This window comes from Ranitomeya variabilis, chromosome 1 (genome assembly GCF_051348905.1).
Source record: "Ranitomeya variabilis isolate aRanVar5 chromosome 1, aRanVar5.hap1, whole genome shotgun sequence".
In the NCBI taxonomy this organism is placed as follows: Eukaryota; Metazoa; Chordata; class Amphibia; order Anura; family Dendrobatidae; genus Ranitomeya; species Ranitomeya variabilis.
In genome coordinates this window covers 939,620,487-939,647,643 of record NC_135232.1, presented here as the reverse complement: position 1 = coordinate 939,647,643, position 27,157 = coordinate 939,620,487, and the positions used below count along the sequence as shown (strand labels likewise).

Here is a 27,157-nt window from a genome sequence, read left to right as displayed (position 1 = left end):
GTGACTCATGAGTCATGCTGGGAAAACTGACCTTGTGTTTCTACATAGAGCTTAGAAGGATTCAGCTTGTCAGGTTTTAATCACATGACGTCATAGACCTCATGGAAAAGAGAAGGGTTAACTGAGGTGAAAGGGAAAATGAGCAATTGTAAGTTCACAGTGTTATATAACATGGAGACTGCAATATATTAAGAAGATGAAAATTTTGATAGGAGGAGGAGAGCTTGTTTAATGTAAAATCCCTCTTCCCTATCAGCCTCACACTGAAACGAGTCCAGGAAAATGAGATCTAGATAGATGATAGCTGAGAAATAATGATTTACATTTGAGATCTAGTTTTGGCTGTCATGTGGCACTAAGGATATGAACTTGTGACCACTATATGACTTTTTATGATTACCAATAACCTTTGAAAGGTCATAGAGATAACATTTTTGACTAGTTGAGCTTCCACTGCTATTTGGGAAAAGAAAGAAAATCAACAAAATGAAAATTACCTCTGATTACAATAATAGTTCATTAAAGGTTCATTGTATTTTCATTATTTAAGATAATTAATTATTTTAGAAATGTTTAGAATAATTGGTTTAATCTTAGCTTGCTATATTATTAAAATATATTTATATAAACTGTGACCTTCATTAGTTTAATCATTTTTAGATAATAAAGGGGGTAATTATACCACAGAATAACATAACTATCTAAAAGAGGAATGGTACTGTCATAACAGATATGAAATAAATTCAGAATATCATGTTCTAGTTCTATCAAAATCTAAGCTAATTGAAAAAAAAAGTTCCTCTTAATAGAGTGATTGAATTGTGTGTGTAACAGTCTTTTGCCCATAAATGATGTTTCTTCAACAAAATGTTCCAACGTTGAACAAGTGTAATGGCCAATGTGGCCTAAAATGCCTATAGCTGCATTTGCGTAATGATCGTTCACCAGACGACTATTCATTTGAAAGGAATCTATCAGCAGGTTTTTGCTATTTAATTTGAGAACCCCATAATGTAGTAGCAGAGATCCTGATTTCTGATTACTAGGCTGTGTTTTTCTGTCTAAATACATTCAGTGTTTTATCAGCAGAAGATTATAACTATAGGACTAGGTGTCTCATGCATCCTAGTCCAACCACACCCCGGCATTGATTAGCAGCTCTCTGTCACTATACAATGTACATAGAAAGCCGTGGAGCTGGCGGATTCATACATGATCCAACAACTGAGCTCTGCTAGATCTGCAGCAAAGAAAACTGTGACTCTATTATAACCGCTACACCCAGTCAATTAAGTGATGCATCTCTGGAATCAGTGCTGTCAGATTACATAGCAAAAGCCTTCTGACAAATTCCCTTTAATGATTGTCCAACCCTTAATCTAGAGTGTATGACCTCCTTAACAAACCTAACTAGTGTGACCACAGATGATAATACATATAGCACCGAGAACAGGACGCTCATGACAGGCTGCAGCCATGAAGCAAGGAGCAAGTATAACATTTGTCTCCCACTTCTCAGTAACATTGTTTGGACAAGGAATGAAATGCTGACAGGCAGAAAAGAATAGTAATGTTGTGCATAGAGTAGTGTTGTGCATTCTCGGGAGCATCACATATCTTGAGTATAGATTTAGCATTTATATATAATAAATCAGAATGTAACGCAATCTTTCTTCTTTTCTTCATCAGAAACATACCTCTTGCAATATGCATATCAATGGTGATTGTAACAGTTGGATACGTCTTAACCAATGTGGCCTACTACACCGCCATTACAGCGGAAGAGCTGGTCCTCTCCAGTGCAGTTGCAGTGGTAAGATCCATTTTGGTGTGCTCTAGGGACTTTAAGTCTTAGCAGTCCAGACTAGGGTTGAGCGAAATGGATTGGTCATTTTCATAAGTCGCCGACTTTTGGCAAAGTCGGGTTTCATGAAACCCAACCCGATCCCAGCGTGGGATCGGCCATGCGGTACACGATCTTCGCGCCAAAGTCGCGTTTCCTATGACGCTTAAAGCGCCATTTCTCAGCCAATGAAGGTGCACGCAGAGTGTGGGCAGCGTGATAACATAGGTCCTGGTCCCCACCATCTTAGAGAAGGGCATGGCAGTGATTGGCTTGCTTTCTGCGGCGTCACAGGGGCTATAAAGGGGCGTTCCCGCCGACCGCCATGTTACTGCTGCTGATCTGAGCATAGGGAGAGGTTGCTGCCGCTTCGTCAGAAGCAGGCATAGCGTTAGGCAGGGTAAATTAAGCCCCAAACCGATTGTGTCGTAGCGATTTCCACTGTCCAACACCACCTTTTCTTTTTGGGACAGTGGAGGCTCGATTTCTGTGCAACAGCTCTGTAGGTTATAAGGCTCCCTGATAGCTGCGTTGCTGTGTGTACGCCGCTGTGCAAACCAACTGCTTTTTTCAAAGCACAAATCCTGTTGCTCCTTCCTTTCTGCACAGCTATCTTGTTTGTTTGTCCACACTTTTGACTTTTGTGTGCAGCAGTCCTTTTTATTGCTGCCTGACATACTTTTCTGATATAACTGTAGGGAGATAGTAATTGTAGTACAGTCCCTTTTTCCCTTTTTTTCTTTTTTATATCTCTTCAAGCCACTTTTTGCCACAGAAAATATACTCTAATACAGTGGCCCAGATTTATTCACAATTCTCCCAGAAAAAAAAATAAAAGTGGGAGATTAAGATTGGCAAATCTGCATTAGTGCCAGTCCTGTGTGTGGCATCTGTCTTTGTTTTTCTGCCACAGAAAACCTACTGTGTAACAGTGGGCCTGATTTCTTCACAATTCTCCCAGAAAAAAAAATAATATGGATAATAGGATTGGAGCTCTACTAGAGCAAAAACTCATCAACATTACTATCATTACTATTATTATTATTATTATTATTACATTACTATCCTTAGGATAGGTCATCAATATCAGATCGATGGGGCTGCCACATCTGGCAACCGCAACAATCAGCTGTTCCCGCTGCCAGTGGTGGCCTGTCTTAGCTTCTCTACTCCCATTTCCCATGCCCATTCCCAAAATAATATCAATACTCTCCTTGACTCGACATAAGGGAGAGAAGCAGAGAGGCTCTTTGGTAGTTAAAAGATTTTCATTTTCAGCAGCACATTGCCTGCGCTGCCGAGAACAATTCTATCCCGTGCACACAGAATGATCTATTACTGATTGTTCTGCACAAAGTAAATGTGGACTTCCTATCGAAATTAGCTATTCAATGACCACGGAACAGAAAACAGTGGCTGATCGATGGTCGATTAGTGCCACAAGTCAGGTGGTGTAAACACACTTTTACAGGACCTTTTCCTTACCATGCACCATGCCAATGAACTGTGAATTTCACTTTAGTAATGCATTTAGAGATTTTTTGGGGGATAAAAGGAAACGATTTTAAAATGCTGCTAAGTATCACTTATCAAATCCTGACCTTTAAATTTTAAATAGAAACACAGAATTATTTATCAAGAAACAAAACCTCTGCTATACATAGAAATAGTTTAAATAAATTACACACTGATTATGTTTCAGAGGCAGGTCCATTAACCTCCTTCACACAACTACACACATTGTATGGGAAAGGGCAGATTACAAAGGCTCCAGACAATTCTACAATGTTATAATAGATACAAATAATTGAATTTGAATGTTTATTTTGCTTTACAAAACATTTCTGGATACCTTTTGAATCATGTGAATAACATCAAATGTCTCATCTATCTTAATTTTGGTCAACACTGCAATTACTGTAAAGCTGACCTCTACTTAATAAATGATTCCCAAATACTTCAGCTCTATGACATGTGGTGCCAATAAGGATATTGGTCAAATATGTAAGTAGACTGATCAAAATAGTCCTAACTGAGAAGCAGAGACATATTGATCTTTCTGTTGGACTCAAGGAGGTACTAGGTATATATGAATTAGACCCACATTTGGCACAAATCTAAACCATACAACTATTTTGTCAAGTGTCCACTAGTAGAATCATTTTTAAAAAATTCAAGTTTCTTCAATTCTTTACAGACATATGCAGAACGTCTCCTGGGAAACATTTCTCTGGCAGTTCCCATTTTTGTTGCTTTATCTTGCTTTGGTTCAATGAATGGGGGAGTTTTTGCTGTTTCCAGGTAAGAAATATTAGAAATGCTAAGTACCATTATTCCCTTAACACAATGTTAATTTTCACTAAGCTAAATGTTATGATTTTGTGCACGCCATATGCTAGACTCATTACTTGTTTTAGTGCTTCACTAGACATTTTTGAAAAGTGTTAGCAAAATGAGAACCAGGTTTAGTGAGCGTTGTGACTTAAAATGCTCCAAATCGTACCAATAAGTGCACAAAATATTGAGCTAAATTAAATTGATTGACTATTCTTCATTCTTCAGGAGAACCGGACTCCTCTACATCCCAGCATCCTGCTTTTCAGGTGCGATACACTCATGATGATTCACAGTACAGACCAGCAACATGGATGTGTCACTGGTCTGAACCGTGCAATCTCCCATGTGGCAAAGAGAGGCAGCTTTGCCTCTTCAGCATCAGAGGAGCACAGTGACCCTGGAGATGGCAAGATCTAGTGATTTGGCCAACTTCAGAGCCAGACTTGCGAGCTGTGTACTGCTTCTTGTCTATGAAATTGCCCAGCTCTAAAAGACTAAAAAGGTGACTGGTAACCTGTATGATTAAGAATCCCTTAATTCTTGAGAAACGAAGACTTTTTAATTTGAAGTAAATTTCAAATGTACTTGTACTTGTTTTTGCAATTTTAACTATTTAAGAACCTTAGACAACCACTTAAACACCTTCACCCCTGAGCCTATTATCACTTTCCTTACCAGGCCAAATTTTACAATCCGGACTAGTGTCACTTTATGTGGTAATAACTCTTGAACGATTCAACGTATCCCAGAGATTCTGAGATTGTTCTTTCATGACGCATTGTACTTCATATTAGTGATACACTTAGGCTGATATTTTTTTGCTTTTATTTGTGAAAATATCAAAATTTTGGAGGACATTTAAAACATTTGGAAATGTTCAAACTTTTATTGTTTATGCCTTGAGGGTATGTGCACACGTCAGGATTTCTTGCAGAAATTTCCTGAAGAAAACTGGAAATTTTCTGCAAGAAATCCACATTTTTTTTTTGCGTTTTTTTCCCGGTATTTTCGCATTTTTTTTTAACATTTTGCAAGCGAAATTAGCTTGCAGAATGCTAAAGTTTTCCAAGCGATCTGTAGCATCGCTTGGAAAACTGACTGACAGGTTGGTCACACTTGTCAAACATAGTGTTTGACAAGTGTGACCAACTTTTTACTATAGATGCTGCTTATGCAGCATCAATAGTAAAAGATAGAATGTTTAAAAGTAATAAAAAAAATTAAAAAAATGGTTATACTCACCTGCAGACAGCCGATGTCCTCAGCGGCGTCCGTTCCTATAGATGATGTGTGTGTGCAGGACCTTCGATGACGTCACGGTCACGTGAGCGGTCACGTGACCGGACTCGCGACCAATCACAAGACCGCGACATCATCGCAGGTCCTTCACCACACACCAGCTATAGGAACCGAAGCGGCAGCATGCACCTGAGAGGCAGGAAGACTGCGGGGGCCATCAGAGGGGTGAGTATATGACTATTTTTTATTTTAATTTTTTTTTTTTTTACCAATTATATGGTGCCCAGTCCGTGGAGGAGAGTCTCCTCTCCTCCACCCTGGGTACCAACCGCACATAATCTGCTTACTTCCCGCATGGTGTGCACAGCCCCGTGCGGGAAGTAAGCAGATCAATGCATTCCTAGGTGTGCGGAACCCCGCAATTCCGCAAATTTAATGAACATGTTGCTTTTTTTTCCGCGATGCAATTTTTTCATGGAAAAAAATGCAACATTTGCACAAAAAATGCGGAATACCCTGAAAATAATGGAAGGCATATGTTTGCGTTTTTTTTGCGTTTTTTTCGCGTTTTTATCACGTTTTTATTGCGAAAAAACACGAAAAAAACGTGAAAAATACTGAACGTGTGCACATGGCCTGAAACCACATAGTTATATCACCCAAACTAGTTAATAAATAACTTTTACCACTTGTCTACTTTACTAGGAAGTTAGAAGAGTTAAAAGTTGATCAGCAATTTCTCAATTTTCAAAACAAATTTCCAAAACCATTTTTTGGAAGGCTCACATCACATTTGAAGTGACTTTAAAGGGGCTTATAAGACAAGAAATACTCAAAAGTAACGATTAAGAAGTGTATAACCCTTCAGGTGCTTCACAAGATTTAAAGCAATGTGGAAGGAAAGAATTAAAATTTTTCTTTTTCCCACAAAATGTTGAGTTAACCCCAAATTTTGCATTTTCTCAAGGGTAACAGGAGAAAATCAACATTTAATTTGTTGTGAAGCTTCTCCTGAGTACGCCAACATCCCATATGTGGTGGAAAACTACTGTTTGTGGGAACGGCAGGGTTTGGATGGGAAGAGTACTATATGACTTTTGGATTGCAAAATTGGCTGGAATCCATAGCTGACACCATGTCATGTTTGAAGAGACCCAAATATAACCTAAACAGTAGAAACCCCACAAGTGACCCCATTTGCAAGCTACTACACTTTAGGAATTTATGTAGAGGTGTCGTGAGCACCTTTAACTTACAGGTGCTTCACAGACTTTAATAACGTTGAGTTGTGAAAATTAAAAAAATACATTTTTCTTGCCCCCCAATTTTTTTCCCAAAAAATCTATCGTTTTCACAGGGGTAGCAGGATAAAAGGGACCATATCATTTGTTGAGCAGTCTCTTCTGTGTAAATCAATACCCTATATGTGGTGGATAACTACTGTTTGGGCACACAGCAGGCCTCGGAAGGGAAGAAGCACTATTTGACTTCTGAAGTGCAAAATTAGATAGTGAATGCCATGCTATTGCAGAACCTCTGATGTGCCTAAACATTGCAAAACCCACACAAGTGATCCCATTTATGAAACTACACCACTCAAGGAAATTATCTAGAGTTGTGTTGAGCACGTTGAACCCCCAGGTGCTTTTCAGAATTTTATAACGTTGAGCCATTAAAATGAAAAAAATAAACTTTTCACTCAAAAATGTTGGCTTTGCCCAAATTTTTTCATTTTCACAAGGGTAACAAGAGTAAATGGACCTTACAATTTGTTTTGCTATTTCTCATAAGTACACTAATACCCCATATGTGGTGTAGAGCTACAGTTTGGGCACACATTGGTAGAACCCTAGGGTGCCATAACAGCAGAACCATTTAATAAGTGACCCCTTTTTTTAAACTACACCTCCCAATGAATTAATCTAGAGGTGCAGTGAGCATATTGACACCACATGTGCCTCACAGAATTGTATACCTTTGGGTGGTCAGGAGAAATTAATTACAATTTTACCAGTAAAATGTTAGTTTTAAAAATTTTTAAGGGCTAATAGGAAAACATGGATCTCACAATTTGCTGTGAAATTTCTCCTGAGTTAGAAAATACCCTATATATACTTGTGAAATACTTTTCAGACACAGTGGAATGCTCAGAAGGGAAAGAGCGCCATATTATAGTGCAGATTTTGTTTATAAGGTTTGCGGGTGCCTAACCAACTGAAGGTTCCCTAAGGTGCCAGAATAGCAGAACTGCCCATAAGTGACCCCATTTTGCAAACTACAACTCTTATTGAATTCATCTAAGAGTATAGTGATCATATTGACTCAACAATTGTGTTACAGAATTTCATATCATTGGGCAGTGAAGAAAAAAGAATTACATTTTTACTACAATAATTTTGTTTAGCCCCAAAATATACATTTTCACATGGAGAAATGGGTAAAAAAAGCACAAAACATTGTCACATGATGTTTGCTGAATGTAGCAATACCCCATATGTGGCTGCACAATACTGTTTAGCCATATAGTGAGACTCGTGAGAGACGGAGCACTAATTGACTCTTGGAGAACAAATTATCTTAGAATAGTTTGCAGACTTCATATGCAGAGCCCTTAAGTGCCAGAAGAGCAGAATGCACTCTCATGTTATACCATTTTGGAAAGCATATCCCTCTAGGAATTAATCTACAGGTGTAGTGACAATATTGAGTCCATGCGTGTTTTCCAGAAACAAGCAGCAGTGGATGGTGCTAAGTGCAAATCTGTCAGTATATTGGGCAGTATATTGCAGTGCCCAATACATTATCATGACCAGCACAGTATGCCCAGCCTGTGCTTCTGGAGGCACGCACCTGTAAATTAATTGGGCTCTCATCACTACCGAAATGCCAAACATGTGGGCGCTAAATTTGGTGGGGCTCAGAAGGAAGGGGGGAATTTGACTTCGAAAGTGCAGAATTTGCTGGATTTCTTTTGGGGGGCGAGGAGCTATAGCGTATATCCAGACTTTATGTGCTACCAGTAACTTGGAAGCTCCCTTTATTTCCGATAACAGATGATGGACATAAGTGGGGACTTTTTTTTGACGATTGAGTTGAAGCTTTTATTGGGAATATTTTGCATACAGTAACGTTTGGGATAACATGTATCCGTTGCTCTACACTGAGCTCTTCCATCGGGATTTCCATCTAAATCTCCAAATTATGTCATAAAAATTAAACTCCTAAAGGTCCCATTCACTATAATGAGGCAGCAAAGTTACTCTGGACTCCGTCTGGATTCTGTTTAGTTGTGAAACTGTGGCTGACAGTGCTTTTATGCATGCTCAAAAAGATGGTCACCGCCAAATCATTGGCCAGTCTGCATCCACAGTGCCTCCATTTGCCTCATTATAGGGAATCTTCCTCCAGAGGTTTTGTCTGAGTTATGTATTTCAGAGTCTTACAATGAAACCCTGATGTAACCGCTCAGCATAGAGAGCAGGATATCTTTGGGAGGCAAACTGAAAACTCAACAACAGGTCAATAATTGTTTTTATTTATTTTTTATGCCATTCTCAGTGTAGTATCAGTGTCTATCAGGTATACTGAGTAGCTGGGCCAAGAGTGAATAAACTTAAACCCATGAACCGTCTCAGTCTTTAGAATGAATTCACCATAAAATGTTCATTTTCTTATTAGCATCTTATATCCATTCTGTCATGGATTTTCAAAGGAAGTGCATCAGTTTCATCAGGTCTAAGAGATCTATTTAATGGTGTATGCAGTTTGTATTGTAAAATTGGATAAGATCTCAGGATAAGAAGAAACAAAATGATAATTAGCAGGTGTTTCACATACGCAATCATTTACCCCTGAATTATCTATAAATTAAATATTGGTAATATAATTCAATTATTTAAATTTCACGTAAAAAAACCCAAAATGGCTCAACTACTGTATTGTTATTTGTAACATTTGTATCTATTTAATCAGGATGTTCTACGTTGCCTCACGAGAAGGTCACCTTCCAGAGATCCTTTCTATGATTCATGTACACAAGCATACTCCTCTGCCAGCTGTCATTGTTTTGGTAAGCTATGAACATCTTTGATGGCTTTTACTTACCGTACATCATTTTTAACAATGATTATTTATTGTTGCTTTTTGCTGGTAATTCATACATTTTTTTATCCTCTAAAATACATGTCTTTCAGGGCAAAATTGTTTATTGTGAATGTTTTATAACTGCCACCAGTATAGACCAGCCTGTTCTGTTCAGTCGCTAGATTTAGAGAAAATACATTATCTGAATGAACATATATAGCATAAGGATGTTTTTATAGTGGATTCTTGGCACATTGTCTGTGTTGTTTACTTGATGTTAAAAGCATATTTAAAAAAAAAACATAGTGATCAACAGAACAAAATGACAAATGTCATATATCCAAGTGTTTAGTGAAAAGCTTTTATTAACTACTTGCAGACCACTCATAGACTTTAAAAGACCAGGCAGTCCTTGTTTTACCATGTAATAGAGCAGCTGCACGTGATTGTGCAGCTGCAGAAACAGGACGCTGGTGGTCAAACACCCCTGGGCTCCCCAAAGAGAATGCAGGGATGGTTTTTTACTGTCTCTGCCTTTCCAATTGCTGTGTACACAGTGCTAAGCAAGCGCTGTGTTCAAAGCATGTATGAAGTGCTTCATCCTGACCCCAGAATCGCATTGGCTGGATGTCAGGAGTAAGCAGGAGCTGCTGAATCCTTGGAGAATCAGACTGCTCTGCAATGCAGCCAGGATGCTGCATTACCTCTGTAACTGAGGCTTATATATCAACTCCAAGTACAGGGGAAAAAATAAAAAAGGATTTAAATGATGAAAAGGTCTTACAGGGGAACCACAATATGTGAAATAAACAAAAAATAAATAACAATAATTAAACAGCAGGTAAAAATAATAATTCATTGGCATTGCCAATCTAAATCATTGTATAAGCCCCGCATACATAAAAAAATGTGACTGCTATATAAAAATAATTTTTATAGAAAGGGGATTAAATTCAAAATGTATTTTAGTCATAAAAATTGAAAAACAGACTCATATTTCATTTATTTTCCAAGCAAAAAAAGAGTAAGTAAAAAGGATAAAAAATATTTCCGTGTATAATAAAATAAAATAAATGCAAACATTGTTTAAATATCACAATGAAATTTTTTTTACAACTCTTTAAACTGCATATATGAAAATATGTGAAATTGTGCTTGGTCAAGAACGGTGATCAATAGCCTCGTCCAAAACTGGTGAAACTAGTTTTCTCAGGATTGAGAGTTAATTACTGTTCCCTAGGGGTCTAATAGATAAATGGAGCCGAGGTCAAGCATGTGCACTTCCACTCCATTTATAGGTGGGTAAATACCTGTGATATTACATCTGTGATGTTTCTCCTTCAAACTTTGCTTTCGTGAAAGAATGCTCCCTTTGCAGCAATTACAGCATTGCAGATCTTTGGCATTCTAGCAGTTAATCTGGAGAAATTTCACCCCATGCTTCCAGAAGCTCCTCCCACAAGTTGGTTTGGCTTGATGGGCACTTTTTGCATACCATACAGTCAAGCTGCTCCCACAAAAGCTCAATGGGGTTGAGATCTGGTGACTGCGCTGGCCACTCCATTACAGAGAGAATGCCAGCTGCCTGCTTCTTCCCTAAATAGTTCTTGCATAATTTGGAGGTTAGCTTTGGGTCATTGTCCTGTTGTAGGATGAAATTGGCTTCAATCAAGCGCTGTCCACAGGGTATGGCATGGCGTTGCAAAATGGAGTGATAGCCTTCCTTATTCAATATCCCTTTTATCTTGTACAAATCTCCCACTTTACCAGCACTAAAGCAACCCCAGACCATCACATTACCTCTAGGGTTGAGCGAAACGGATCGTTCATTTTCATAAGTCGCCGACTTTTGGCAAAGTCGGCGTCTCATGAAACCCAACCCGATCCCTGTGTGGGGTCGGCCATGCGGTACGCGACTTTCACGCCAAAGTCGCGTTTCAATGACGCTAAAAGCGCCATTTCTCAGCCAATGAAGGTGGACGCAGAGTGTGGGCAGCATGATGACATAGATCTCAGTCCCCACCATCTTAGAGAAGGGCATTGCAGTGATTGGCTTGCTTTCTGCGGCGTCACAGGGGCTATAAAGGGGCGTTCCCACCGACCGCCATCTTACTGCTGCTGATCTGAGCGTAGGGATAGGTTGCTGCCGCTTCGTCAGAAGCAGGGATAGTGTTAGGCAGGGTACATTCACCCCCAAACCGCTTGTGCTGTAGCGATTTCCACTGTCCAACACCACCTTTTGTTTGCAGGACAGTGGAAGCTACATTTTTTTTCCTCAGCGCTGTAGCTCATTGGGCTGCCCTAGAAGGCTCCCTGATAGCTGTGTTGCTGTGTGTGTACGCCGCTGTGCAAACCAACTGCTTTTTTCAAAGCACAAATCCTGCTGTTCCTTCCTTTCTGCACAGCTATCTTGTTTGTTTGTCCACACTTTTGTGTGCAGCAGTCCTTTTTATAGCTGCCTGCCATACTTTTCTGAGATTACTGCAGGGAGATAAAGATTGGCAAGTCTGCCTCTGTGCCAGTGCTGTGTGTGGCATCTGTCTCTCATTGTGTGCCACAGAAAACCTAGTGTGTAATATTGTTTTTTTTTTTTGTTTTTTTTTTTAAATTCTCCCTGAAAAAAAAAAATTAATAGTGGGAGATAAAGATTGGCAAGTCTGCCTCTGTGCCAGTCCTGTGTGTGGCATCTGTCTCTCCTTGTGTGCCACCGAAAACCAGTGTGTAATATTGGGCCTTTTTTTTTTTTCTGTAAATTCTCCCTGTAAAAAAAAAAATAATAGTGGGAGATAAAGATTGGCAAGTCTGCCTCTGTGCCAGTCCTGTGTGTGGCATCTGTCTCTCCTTGTGTGCCACCGAAAACCAGTGTGTAATATTGGGCCATTTTTTTTTTTTGGTAAATTCTCCCTGTAAAAAAAATAATTAATAGTGGGAGATAAAGATTGGCAAGTCTGCCTCTGTGCCAGTCCTGTGTGTGGCATCTGTCTCTCCTTGTGTGCCACCGAAAACCAGTGTGTAATATTGGGCCTTTTTTTTTTTTTGTAAATTCTCCCTGTAAAAAAAAAAATTAATAGTGGGAGATAAAGATTGGCAAGTCTGCCTCTGTGCCAGTCCTGTGTGTGGGCATCTGTCTCTCCTTGTGTGCCACCGAAAACCAGTGTGTAATATTGGGCCATTTTTTTTTTTTGGTAAATTCTCCCTGGAAAAAAAATAATTAATAGTGGGAGATAAAGATTGGCAAGTCTGCCTCTGTGCCAGTGCTGTGTGTGGCATCTGTCTCTCATTGTGTGCCACCGAAAACCAGTGTGTAATATTGGGACATTTTTTTGGGGGGGGTAAATTCTCCCTGTAAAAAAAAAATTAATAGTGGGAGATAAACATTGGCAAGTCTGCCTCTGTGCCAGTCCTGTGTGTGGCATCTGTCTCTCCTTGTGTGCCACCAAAAACCAGTGTGTAATATTGGGCCATTTTTTTTTTGGTAAATTCTCCCTGTAAAAAAAAAAATTAATAGTGGGAGATAAAGATTGGCAAGTCTGCCTCTGTGCCAGTCCTGTGTGTGGCATCTGTCTCTCCTTGTGTACCACCGAAAACCAGTGTGTAATATTGGGCCATTTTTTTTTGGGTAAATTCTCCCTGTAAAAAAAATAATTAATAGTGGGAGATAAAGATTGGCAAGTCTGCCTCTGTGCCAGTCCTGTGTGTGGCATCTGTCTCTCCTTGTGTGCCACCGAAAACCAGTGTGTAATATTGGGCCATTTTGTTTTTTTGGTAAATTCTCCCTGTAAAAAAAAAAATTAATAGTGGGAGATAAAGATTGGCAAGTCTGCCTCTGTGCCAGTGCTGTGTGTGGCATCTGTCTCTCCTTGTGTGCCACCGAAAACCAGTGTGTAATATTGGGCCATTTTTTGGGGGGGTAAATTCTCCCTGGAAAAAAAATAATTAATAGTGGGAGATAAAGATTGGCAAGTCTGCCTCTGTGCCAGTCCTGTGTGTGGCATCTGTCTCTCCTTGTGTGCCACCGAAAACCAGTGTGTAGTACTGGGCCATTTTTTTTTTTGGTAAATTCTCCCTGTAAGAAAAATAATAATAGTGGGAGATAAAGATTGGCAAGTCTGCCTCTGTGCCAGTGCTGTGTGTGGCATCTGTCTCTCATTGTGTGCCACCGAAAACCAGTGTGTAATTTTGGGCCTTTTTTATTTTTTTGGTAAATTCTCCCTGTAAAAAAAATAATTAATAGTGGGAGATAAAGATTGGCAAGTCTGCCTCTGTGCCAGTGCTGTGTGTGGCATCTGTCTCTCCTTGTGTGCCACCGAAAACCAGTGTGTAATATTGGGCCATTTTTTTTTTTTTGGTAAATTCTCCCTGTAAAAAAAAAAATAGTGGGAGATTAAGATTGGCATTTCTGCTTGAGTGCCGGTCCTGTGTGTGCCATCTGTCTCAAATTATTGGGGCACAGAAAACCTAGTGTGTAACATTGGGCCTGATTTTCCTTTCAGTGTCAGGCACCTATAAAGGTATATATAAATCCTACAGAAGTTTGAGTTCACCTTATAAGTTGTTTTACAGTAACAAATACCGTTACTTTGGTTTTGTTTTGCAAACAATGAGGAAGTCTAGTGGAAGAGGTCGTGGCCGTGGGCGGTCATTGTCAGCTGGTAATGATGGTAGTGGTGGTGGAGCATCAGGTGGTCATGGTAAAAGCAGTACAGCACCTAAGTCTTGAGTTGTTGAGCCAGGTTCATCGTCTGGCTACACAAGGCCTTGAACGCTCTCTTTTCTGGGAGTAGGAAAACCACTTTTGAAGCCGGAGCAGGAGGAACAAGTATTGGCTTTCATTGCTGACTCTGCCTCTAGCTCTTTCGCCTCCTCCTCGGAAAGTGCCAAATGTCAGAGCAGTGCATCGTCAGTGGATGCTCCCGGTCAGGAAAAAGTCGCTTCCTTGTGTCCTTCACCCAGAACAACAGTGAAGTGTTGTGAATTTGGATTCTGGGCTCCCCCGGTGGCTACTGGTGGAATTGAACTTGTGACATCATCTTCCCTGTTCACCTGTTCTGATTAGATCTGGGTGTCGCTATATAACCTGGCTTCTCTGTTAGATGCTTGCCGGTCAACAATGTTATCAGAAGCCTCTCTGTGCTTGTTCCTGCTCCCAGACATCTACTAGATAAGTTGGACATTCGTCCATGTTTTGTTTTTGTATTTTGGTTCCAGTTCACAGCTGCAGTTTCGTTACTGTGTCTGGAAAGCTCTTGTTGATCAGGAATTGCCACTCTGGTATTATGAGTTAATGCCAGAGTCCTAAAGTAATTTCTGGATGTGTTTTGTTAGGGTTTTCTACTGACCATGAAAGTATGCTTTCTGTCTTCTGCTATCTAGAAAGCGGACCTCAAATTTGCTAAAACTATTTTCCTGCTGCGTTTGTTGTTTCATCTCATATCACCGCCAATATATGTGGGGGGCTTCTGTCTCCTTTTTGGGCATTTCTCTAGAGGTGAGTCAGGTCTTATATTTCCCTCTGCTAGCATTATTTAGTTCTCCGGCCGGCGCTGGGCATATAGGGATAAAAAGTAGGACATGCTACCTGGCTACTTCTAGATGATGCGGTAGGTTTAGTTCATGGTCAGTACAGTTACATCTTCCAAGAGCTTGTTCCTATTGAGGCTTATGCTAGTTCTCTGGCCATGGAGATCATGACAGTTTGACCGGCCCACTAAAGGGTTAAAATCCTTGGCTGAGAAAGGAGAGAAATAAGAAGTCTGCTGAAAATTTTTTTTTTTTTTTTTTTTTTCTCTAGTAGTTAGTGTGCTCTTAATTGGATCACTTGCCAGTCTGTCTATGCTGCAGTCTTTCTTTTTTTTCTCTCTCCTTCTAATCTTTGAATGGCTCTATGTTCACCTGTCTATAATGGATCTACAGAGTGTAACTGCAGGTTTGAATAATCTCGCCACGAAAGTACAAAGTTTGCAAGATTTTGTTGTTCATGCTCCGGTATCAGAGCCGAGAATTCCTTTGCCGGAATTCTTCTCAGGGAATAGATCTAGCTTTCAGAATTTTAGAAATAATTGTAAGTTATTTTTGTCCCTGAAATCTCGTTCTGCTGGAGACCCTGCACAGCAGGTTGGGATTGTGATTTCCTTGCTCCGCGGCGACCCTCAAGATTGGGCTTTTGCATTGGCACCAGGGAATCCTGCGTTGCGCAATGTGGATGCGTTTTTTCTGGCCTTGGGCTTGCTTTATGAGGAACCTCATTTGGAACTTCAGGCAGAAAAAACTTTGATGTCCCTATCGCAGGGGCAAGATGAAGCTGAAATTTACTGCCAAAGATTCCGTAAATGGTCTGTGCTTACTCAGTGGAATGAGTGTGCCTTGGCGGCTACTTTCAGAGAGGGTCTCTCTGATGCCATTAAGGATGTTATGGTGGGGTTCCCTGTGCCTGCGGGTCTGAATGAGTCCATGACAATGGCCATTCAGATCGATAGGCGTCTGCGGGAGCGCAAACCAGTGCACCATCTGGCGGTGTCCACTGAGAAGACGCCAGAAAACATGCAGTGTGATAGAATTCTGTCCAGAAGCGAGCGGCAGAATTTTAGACGGAAAAATGGGTTGTGTTTCTATTGTGGGGATTCTACTCATGTTATATCAGCATGCTCTAAGCGTACTAAAAAGCTTGATAAATCCGTTCCCATTGGCACTTTACAGTCTAAATTTATTTTGTCTGTGACCCTGATTTGCTCTTTGTCATCTATTACTACGGACGCCTATATCGACTCTGGCGCCGCTTTGAGTCTTATGGATTGGTCCTTTGCCAATCGTTGTGGGTATGATTTAGAGCCTTTGGAGACTCTTATTCCTCTGAAGGGGATTGACTCCACCCCATTGGCTAATAATAAACCACAATACTGGACACAAGTGACTATGTGTATTAATCCGGATCACCAGGAGACTATTCGTTTTCTGGTGCTGTATAATCTACATGATGATTTGGTGCTAGGATTGCCATGGCTGCAGTCTCACAACCCAGTCCTTGACTGGAGAGCTATGTCTGTGTTAAGCTGGGGATGTAAGGGGACTCATGGGGACGTACCTTTGGTGTCCATTTCATCATCTATTCCCTCTGAAATCCCTGAGTTCCTGTCTGATTATCGTGACGTCTTTGAAGAACCCAAGCTGGGTTCGCTACCTCCGCACCGTGAGTGCGATTGTGCTATAGATTTAATTCCGGGTAGTAAATACCCAAAGGGTCGTTTATTTAATCTGTCTGTGCCTGAACATACTGCTATGCGAGAATATATAAAGGAGTCCTTGGAAAAGGGACATATTCGTCCATCGTCATCTCCCTTAGGAGCCGGTTTTTTCTTTGTGTCAAAAAAAGACGGCTCTTTGAGACCATGTATTGATTATCGGCTTTTGAATAAAATCACGGTTAAATATCAATACCCATTGCCGTTGCTGACTGATTTGTTTGCTCGCATAAAGGGGGCCAAGTGGTTCTCTAAGATTGATCTCCGTGGGGCGTATAATTTGGTGCGGATCAGGCAGGGGGATGAGTGGAAAACCGCATTTAATACGCCCGAGGGCCACTTTGAGTATTTGGTGATGCCTTTTGGTCTTTCTAATGCCCCTTCAGTCTTCCAGTCCTTTATGCATGATATTTTCCGCGATTTTTTGGATAAATTTATGATAGTGTATCTGGATGATATTCTGATTTTTTCGGATGATTGGGACTCTCATGTCCGGCAAGTTAAGAGGGTTTTTCAGGTTTTGCGGTCTAATTCTCTGTGTGTCAAGGGTTCTAAGTGCGTTTTTGGGGTTCAGAGAATTTCCTTTTTGGGATATATTTTTTCTCCCTCTTCCATTGAGATGGATCCTGTCAAGGTTCAAGCTATTTGTGATTGGACGCAGCCCTCTTCTCTTAAAAGTCTTCAGAAATTTTTGGGCTTTGCCAACTTTTATCGTCGATTTATTTCTGGTTTTTCGGATGTCGTTAAGCCATTGACCGATTTGACTAGACAGGGTGCTGATGTTGTTAATTGGTCCCCTGATGCTGTGGAGGCCTTTCAGGAGCTTAAGTGCCGTTTTTCTTCTGCCCCTGTGTTGCGTCAGCCTGATGTGACTCTTCCTTTTCAGGTTGAGGTCGACGCTTCTGAGATCGGGGCTGGGGCAGTGTTGTCGCAGAAAAGTTCTGACTGCGCCGTGATGAGGCCTTGTGCCTTCTTTTCCCGTAAATTTTCGCCCGCTGAGCGGAATTATGATGTTGGGAATCGGGAGCTTTTGGCCATGAAGTGGGCGTTTGAGGAGTGGCGCCATTGGCTCGAGGGGGCCAGACATCAGGTGGTGGTATTGACTGACCACAAAAATTTGATCTATCTTGAGACCGCCAGGCGCCTGAATCCTAGACAGGCGCGCTGGTCATTATTTTTCTCTCGGTTTAATTTTGTGGTATCGTACCTACCGGGTTCTAAGAATGTTAAGGCGGATGCCCTTTCTAGGAGTTTTGAGCCTGATTCACCCGGCAACTCTGACCCCACAGGTATTCTTAAGGAGGGAGTTATCTTGTCAGCCGTTTTTCCAGACCTGCGGCGGGCCTTGCAGGAGTTTCAGGCGGATAGACCGGATCGTTGTCCGCCTGATAGGTTGTTTGTTCCTGATGATTGGACCAGTAGAGTCATCTCTGAGGTACATTCTTCTGCATTGGCAGGTCATCCTGGAATTTTTGGTACCAGGGATTTGGTGGCAAGATCCTTCTGGTGGCCTTCCCTGTCACGAGATGTGCGAGGCTTTGTGCAGTCTTGTGACGTTTGTGCTCGGGCCAAGCCTTGTTGTTCTCGGGCTAGTGGATTATTGTTGCCCTTGCCTATTCCTAAGAGGCCTTGGACACACATCTCGATGGATTTTATTTCAGATCTGCCTGTTTCTCAGAAGATGTCTGTCATCTGGGTGGTGTGTGACCGTTTTTCTAAGATGGTCCATTTGGTTCCCCTGCCCAAATTGCCTTCTTCTTCCGAGTTGGTGCCCCTGTTTTTTCAAAATGTTGTTCGTTTGCATGGTATTCCTGAGAATATCGTTTCTGACAGAGGAACCCAATTTGTGTCTAGATTTTGGCGGGCATTCTGTGCTAGGATGGGCATAGATTTGTCTTTTTCGTCTGCTTTTCACCCTCAGACTAATGGCCAGACCGAGCGGACTAATCAGACCCTGGAGACATATCTGAGGTGTTTTGTGTCTGCTGACCAGGATGATTGGGTTGCTTTTTTGCCATTGGCGGAGTTCGCCCTCAATAATCGGGCCAGCTCTGCCACTTTGGTGTCCCCGTTTTTCTGTAATTCGGGGTTCCACCCTCGATTTTCCTCCGGTCAGATGGAATCCTCGGATTGTCCTGGAGTGGATGCGGTGGTGGAGAGATTGCATCATATCTGGGGGCAGGTGATGGACAATTTAAAGTTGTCCCAGGAGAAGACTCAGCTTTTTGCCAACCGTCACCGTCGTGTTGGTCCTCGGCTTTGTGTTGGAGATTTGGTGTGGTTGTCTTCTCGTTTTGTCCCTATGAGGGTCTCATCTCCTAAGTTTAAGCCTCGGTTCATCGGTCCGTATAAAATATTGGAGATTCTTAACCCTGTTTCCTTCCGTTTGGACCTCCCTGCATCCTTTTCTATTCATAACGTTTTTCATCGGTCGTTATTGCGCAGGTATGAGGCACCGGTTGTGCCTTCCGTTGAGCCTCCTGCTCCGGTGTTGGTTGAGGGTGAGTTGGAGTACGTTGTGGAAAAAATCCTAGACTCCCGTGTTTCCAGACGGAGACTCCAGTATCTGGTCAAGTGGAAGGGATACGGCCAGGAGGATAATTCTTGGGTCACTGCATCTGATGTTCATGCCTCTGATCTGGTTCGTGCCTTTCATAGGGCCCATCCTGATCGCCCTGGTGGTTCTGGTGAGGGTTCGGTGCCCCCTCCTTGAGGGGGGGGTACTGTTGTGAATTTGGATTCTGGGCTCCCCCGGTGGCTACTGGTGGAATTGAACTTGTGACATCATCTTCCCTGTTCACCTGTTCTGATTAGATCTGGGTGTCGCTATATAACCTGGCTTCTCTGTTAGATGCTTGCCGGTCAACAATGTTATCAGAAGCCTCTCTGTGCTTGTTCCTGCTCCCAGACATCTACTAGATAAGTTGGACATTCGTCCATGTTTTGTTTTTGTATTTTGGTTCCAGTTCACAGCTGCAGTTTCGTTACTGTGTCTGGAAAGCTCTTGTTGATCAGGAATTGCCACTCTGGTATTATGAGTTAATGCCAGAGTCCTAAAGTAATTTCTGGATGTGTTTTGTTAGGGTTTTCTACTGACCATGAAAGTATGCTTTCTGTCTTCTGCTATCTAGAAAGCGGACCTCAAATTTGCTAAAACTATTTTCCTGCTGCGTTTGTTGTTTCATCTCATATCACCGCCAATATATGTGGGGGGCTTCTGTCTCCTTTTTGGGCATTTCTCTAGAGGTGAGTCAGGTCTTATATTTCCCTCTGCTAGCATTATTTAGTTCTCCGGCCGGCGCTGGGCATATAGGGATAAAAAGTAGGACATGCTACCTGGCTACTTCTAGATGATGCGGTAGGTTTAGTTCATGGTCAGTACAGTTACATCTTCCAAGAGCTTGTTCCTATTGAGGCTTATGCTAGTTCTCTGGCCATGGAGATCATGACAGTGAAGGATGCGTCAGTCGACACAACAGGTTACTCCATGGAGCTCTTTACACATACTGTTCCTGGGTTAGACAGTGAAACAGTTAACAGGCCATGCCCATTAGAAGTTGAATCGGACATGGAGTGCACAGATGCACAGCCACAGCCAGATTACTATGCTGTTCCTTTGACTCAGACCAGAACATTGCCCTCGCAGTGTACTGAGGCAGAATCAAAACCAGCGGAGACTATGGTGCCCCATCACGAACGCTATACCACAGGCTTACACGGTGACACAGACGAAGTTGCACACGACATAGAAGAGGAGGTCATAGATGACCCAGTTGTTGACCCCGATTAGCAGCCATTGGGGGAACAGGGTGCAGGCGGCAGTAGTTCTGAAGCGGAGGAGGAGGAGCCACAGCAGGCATCAACATCACAACAGGTTCCATCTGCCGGGCCCGTATCTGGCCAAAAACGCTTGGCAAAACCAAAACCAGTTGGAGGACAGCGTGGCCATCCGGTTAAAGAAGCTCAGTCTGCAATGCCTAAAAAGGTATCCGAAAGTAGAAAGAGTGTAGTCTGGCATTTTTATAAACAACATCCAAATGATCAGCGCAAAGTCATCTGTCAAAAATGTTCAACTACCTTAAGCAGAGGTCAGAATCTTAAAAGTCTAAATACAAGTTGCATGCATAGACATTTATCCACCATGCATTTGCAAGCCTGGACTAACTACCAAACATCCCTAAAGGTTGCAGCACCCTCGGCCAATGAAGCTAGTCAGCAACGCTACATCCCTTCCCTCCCTGTAAGCCCACCATTTCCCACACCACCTGCAGTATCTGTGCAGCTTTTGTCGCCAGGCCAAAGCAGTCAGGGAATCACCAGGTTAGTAGTAGGAAACACTGCATGTAGGGCACCGGCAAGAATACCATCTCCAACCCTCTCTCAGTCACCCATGTCCACCGGCACCCCCGCTAGTTCCACCGTATGCAGCTCTCCAGTCCAGCTCACCCTTCATGAGACTCTCGTTAGGAAAAGGAAGTACTCATCCTCACATCCGCATACACAGGGTTTGAACGCCCACCTTGCTAGACTAATCTCATTAGAGATGATGCCCTACCGGTTAGTTGAAAGCGAAGCTTTCAAAGCGCTGATTGACTACGCTGTACCACGCTACGAGCTACCCAGTCGACACTTCTTTTCTAGAAAAGCCATCCCAGCCCTCCAACAGCTTGTTAAAGACCGCATCGTCCATGCATTCAGGCAGTCTGTGACTACAAAGGTGCACCTGACAACAGATGCATGGACCAGTAGGCATGGCCAGGGACGTTACGTGTCCATCACGGCACACTGGGTGAATGTGGTGGATGCAGGGTCCACAGGGGACAGCAATATTGGGACAGTTCTGCCTAGCCCACGGTCAAGGGAAGACTTGGCTGTAGGCGTTCGCCCCCCCTCCTCCTCTTCCTCATCCTCCTGCAGAAGCGAGAGCTCGTCCACAGACCGCAGTCGCACATCCACTCCATCCGCAGCTGCCGCTGTTGCACACCAGGTGTGCCATTATGGGACAGCTAGTGGCAAGCATCAGCAGGCTGTATTGGCAATGAAGTGTTTGGGCGACAACAGACACACCGCGGAAGTTCTGTCCGAGTTCTTGCAGAAAGAAACTCAGTCATGGCTGGGCACTGTACATCTTGAGGCAGGCAAAGTAGTGAGTGATAACGGAAGGAATTTCATGGCTGCCATAGCCCTTTCCCAACTGAAACACATTCCTTGCCTGGCTCACACCTTAAACCTGGTGGTGCAGTGCTTCCTGAAAAGTTATCCGGGGTTACCCGACCTGCTCCTCAAAGTGCACAGACTTTGCTCGCATATCCGCCATTCGCCCGTACACTCCAGCCGTATGCAGAACTATCAGCGGTCTTTGAACCTTCCCCAGCATCGCCTAATCATCGACGTTGCCACAAGGTGGAACTCCACACTGCACATGCTTCAGAGACTGTGCGAACAGAGGCGTGCTGTTATGTTTTTGTGGGAGGATTAACATACACGGGCAGGCAGTTGGATGGCAGACATGGAGTTGTCAGGTGTGCAGTGGTCGAAGCTACAAGACCTGTGTCAAGTCCTTCAGTGTTTTGAGGAATGCACATGGCTGGTTAGTGCAGACAACGCCATAATAAGCATGAGCATCCCCCTAATGCGTCTGCTGATGCAAAGTTTGACGCACACAAAAAAGGAGCAGGCGTCTGCAGCCGAGGAAGAGGAAAGCCTTGATGACAGTCAGCCATTGTCTGGTCAGGGCCGTGTAGAGGACGCTGTAGCGGGCCAAGAGGAGGAGGACGAGGACGAGGAGGATGATGGGGATGAGTACTTTTTTAATGAGGAAGCTTCTCCTGGGCCAACCGAAATTAGTGGCGTTGCAAGGCCGAGTTCTGTTTTTTTAAGGGAGACAAGTGACGTAGATTTGCCTGTAACTGCCCCTCAAACCAGCACAACCGCAGATTTGACAACTGGAACTTTGGCCCACATGGCGGATTATGCCTTACGTATCCTCAAAAGGGACCCACGCATTATTAAAAAGATGAGCGATGACGATTACTGGTTGGCCTGCATCCTTGACCCTCGCTATAAAGGCAAATTGCAAAATATTATGCCACATGAGAACCTCGAACAAATATTAGCAACCAAACAAGCTACTCTTGTAGATCGTTTGATTCAGGCATTCCCAGCACACAGCGCCGGTGATGGTTCTCACACGAGCTGCAGGGGGCTACAGGGCAGAGGTGTTAGAGGTGCACAAATCAGAAGTGGCGTTGGACAGAGGGGTTTTCTGACCAGGTTGTGGAGCGATTTCGCAATGACTGCAGACAGGACAGGTACTGCAGCATCTATTCAAAGTGACAGGAGACAACATTTGTCCAGTATGGTTACTAACTATTTTTCATCCCTTATCGATGTTCTCCCTCAACCGTCATTCCCATTTGATTACTGGGCATCCAAATTAGACACCTGGCCTGAATTGGCAGAATATGCATTGCAGGAGCTTGCTTGCCCAGCAGCTAGTGTGCTATCAGAAAGAGTATTCAGTGCTGCTGGTTCAATATTAACCGAAAAAAGGACTCGTCTGGCTACCCAAAATGTGGATGATCTAACCTTCATTAAAATGAACCACTCCTGCATTTCAAATTATTTTGCCCCACCTTTCCAGGCTGACACCTAGCTTTCATATAAAAAGGTCTTGCTTGTGGACTGGTCTTACTGAGTGTTCCAATCTCTTAATTTGCAGCAGCTGTTTGTCCAGCATACGACATGTTTACACCTCCCTCAATGGGAAAACTCCCCCCACGGGGCCGTGGTCTCGCCACTTGGCGCAAGCACCCGTTAGAGTGCCGTTTGTCTGAAGAGGTGGGTGTGCCCGATTTTGGTCGACGGCACTGCCACTGGGTCCCTCATAGTACAATAAAGTGTCTCTGGTGGTGGTGGTGCGCACCCAACGTCAGACACACCATTGTAACATGAGGGGCCCTGGGATGATACCGCCGGCCACAAGAGAGTTCACCCCCCCAGCTCAAACTGTGCTCTACCACGTGCAAAATTATCTCTCACAGCTCCACCAATGTTTAGTCTATGCGCTGACATCATTCAATGCCTGGCACTGACAATACCAGTTTGTTGACATCTATGATGCTAGTTAAAGTAGTCTGGGTCAGTGTCCTATATTGACACCAGTAAATACTTACTGCCAAATTACTATGTCAGAAACTCAGCAGATGAGCCCACCCCTGTACCTAAGTATGCCACACTTTTTTTTTTTGTTTTTTGTTTTTTGGCGAGACATTAACATCTATTTATATTTTGTGAGTACTAACTGTGTCAGACACTCCTTGCAATCGTCCTCCGCTGACCACACCAATGCTGCCTGTGTACCCCTGCGAGATAACTCTAAGTGCCTTGAGCCTATTTTTATTTATTTTAGGCCTAGTAAGCCTGCCTGCGGTCCCTCCTTGCAATCCTCCTCCGCTGACCACAATGCTGCCTGTGTATCCATGTAACCGATTTAAAACTGCCTTGAGCCTACTTTTTGTTATATTAGGCCTAGTAAGCCTGTCTGCGGTCCCTCCTTGCAATCCTCCTCCTCCGCTGACCACAGTGCTGCCTGTGTATCCATGTAACCGATTTAAAACTGCCTTGAGCCTATTTTTAGTTATTTTAGGCCTTGTAAGCCTGTCTGCGGTCCCTCCTTGCAATCCTCCTCCTCCGCTGACCACAATGCTGCCTGTGTATCCATGTAACCGATTTAAAACTGCCTTGAGCCTATTTTTAGTTATTTTAGGCCTTGTAAGCCTGTCTGCGGTCCCTCCTGGCAATCCTCCTCCTCCGCTGACCACAATGCTGCCTGTGTATCCATGTAACCGATTTAAAACTGCCTTGAGCCTACTTTTTGTTATTTTAGGCCTAGTAAGCCTGTCTGCGATCCCTCCTTGCAATCCTCCTCCTCCACTGACCACAATGCTGCCTGTGTATCCATGTAACCGATTTAAAACTGCCTTGAGCCTATTTTTAGTTATTTTAGGCCTTGTAAGCCTGTCTGCGGTCCCTCCTTGCAATCCTCCTCCTCCGCTGACCACAATGCTGCCTGTGTATCCATGTAACCGATTTAAAACTGCCTTGAGCCTACTTTTTGTTATTTTAGGCCTAGTAAGCCTGTCTGCGGTCCCTCCTTGCAATCCTCCTCCTCCGCTGACCACAATGCTGCCTGTGTATCCATGTAACCGATTTAAAACTGCCTTGAGCCTACTTTTTGTTATTTTAGGCCTAGTAAGCCTGTCTGCGGTCCCTCCTTGCAATCCTCCTCCTCCGCTGACCACACCAATGCTGCCCGTGTACCCCTGGAACCTATTTTAAAGTGCATAGAGCCTATTTCTTTATTTTATGTAATATTAAAAAAGCCATGATGGACTACGCTGTCCCACGCTACAAGCTATCCAGTCGACACTTCTTTTGCAAGAAAAGCCATCCCAGCCCTCCACCAGCACCACCTCCATTGTCCATGCACTCTGGCAATCTGTGAGTACAAAGGTGCACCTGACAACAGACGCATGGACCTGTAGGCATGGCCACGGAAGGTTACGTGTCCATTACGGCGCAATGGGTTAATGTGGTGGATGCATGGTCCACAGGGTACAGCCTACTAAGTCTGTCTGCAGTCCCTAATTCAAATTGTCCTCCACTGTCTAAATCTGAGCTTCAACCTTCTGGCTCTCATTAAGTGCTTTTTTAAAAAAAATTGGTGGTTGGGGCCTAATAACTCTGTTTGCCGCTCCCTGGTGTTGTCCTCAACTGAATAAATCTGAGCTTCAACCTTCTGGCTCTCATTAAGTGCTTTTTTTAAAAAAATTGGTGGTTGGGGCCTAATAACTCTGTTTGCCACTCCCTGGTGTTGTCCTCAACTGAATAAATCTGAGCTTCAACCTTCTGGCTCTCATTAAGTGCTTTTTTTAAAAAAATTGGTGGTTGGGGCCTAATAACTCTGTTTGCCGCTCCCTGGTGTTGTCCTCCTCCTGAGTGTTCTCCTCCTCCTTGGTGTTCTCCTCCAGGTTGCCTTGTCTGAGCTTCAACCTTCTGGCTCTCATTAAGTGCTTTTTTAACAAAAAATTGGTGGTTACGGCCTACTAACGGTGTCTGCCGCTCCATGGTGTTGTCCTCCACTGTATAAAGCTGAGCTTCAGTCTTTAGGCTTTTGGCCTATAGTAGCAGATATTAAACTGCATTTGGCCTACTAGTGTGGTTGGGCCCTTAAAACAGTGTCTGCTGCTCCTGGGTTTGCTACTCCACTGAACAAAGCAATGCCGCCTGTTTAGTCCTGTTACCAATTTTGAACTGCATTTAGCCTACTTTATTCTTTGGCCCTATATCTGTGTTTCCTCCTCATCCTGCCCATTGCCCAGCCACTGCTAGATGAGTCTGCTGGTACATTGACCTAGACCACTACATTCCCCTTGCACTCTACACAGCCAGAATCTGACCCTGCTGAAAGTAAGGTTCCCCTTCCCGCATGTTATACCACCTTACACAGGGACAAAGAGGAAGGTGCAGATGAAAGTGCAGGTTCATTCATCAGGTGGGGGGGCATACTCGTTGGCGACGTCACTGGCACAGGGCCCCTCAGAGTACGCAAAAGTGTTGCTGCTGGTGGGAGGTGCCCCCGCCGTGCAAACACACCGCTGTACTTTGAGGGGCCCTGTGCCAGTGCCAATGCCAAGGAGTGGGCCCCCCCTGCTTGCTTAGGATCACAGCACTTGCAAACTTGACATACTTACCTCTCCCTGCTTCACCACCGTGACGTAGTCCACGTTTCCTGGGCCCACTAAAACCTTGAACCAGCCCTACCCCCCACAACTTTTGCCAAATGACCCCCAATTTCCAATGCCCAACTATTATTATAAAGTTAATTAAGATTGACAAGCTTCAGAAACAAGAATGGATGTTTTTGGCATTAAAATGGGCACTGTAGGTGTTTTCCTGGCCTCCACTCACTGCCGACTATGCTTCCCCATTGACTTGCATTGGATTTCGTGTTTCGGTCGATCCCCGACTTTTAACGATAATCGGCCGACTGCACTCGACTCGACTTTGGACAAAGTCGGGTTTCGCAAAACCCGACTCGATCTTAAAAAAATGAAAGTCGCTCAACCCTAATTACCTCCACCATGCTTGACAGATGGCGTCAGGCACTCTTCCAGCATCTATTCAGTTGCTCTGCGCCTCACAAATGTTCTTCTGTGTGATCCAAACACCTCAAACTTGGATTCCTCTGTCCATAACACTTTTTTCCAATTTTCCTCTGTCCAATGTCTGTGTTCTTTTGCCCATATTAATATTTTCCTTTTATTAGCCAGTCTCAGATATGGCTTTTTATTTGCCACTCTGCCCTGAAGGCCAGCATCCCGGAGTCGCCTCTTCACTGTAGGCGTTGACACTG

At 43.3% G+C, this 27,157-nt stretch overlaps 1 protein-coding gene across 1 annotated transcript in view; it reads left to right on the top strand.

Annotated features, from left to right (window-relative positions):
• The window catches only part of SLC7A11 (solute carrier family 7 member 11), a 384,257-nt gene that overhangs the window by 252,400 nt on the left and 104,700 nt on the right, over positions 1–27,157 (top strand). Inside the window, exons 7-9 of the mRNA XM_077279166.1 lie at positions 1,690–1,813; positions 4,041–4,144; positions 9,392–9,488. Coding sequence (XP_077135281.1) covers positions 1,690–1,813; positions 4,041–4,144; positions 9,392–9,488 — 325 coding nt within the window. The remainder of the gene's footprint in view (positions 1–1,689; positions 1,814–4,040; positions 4,145–9,391; positions 9,489–27,157) is intronic.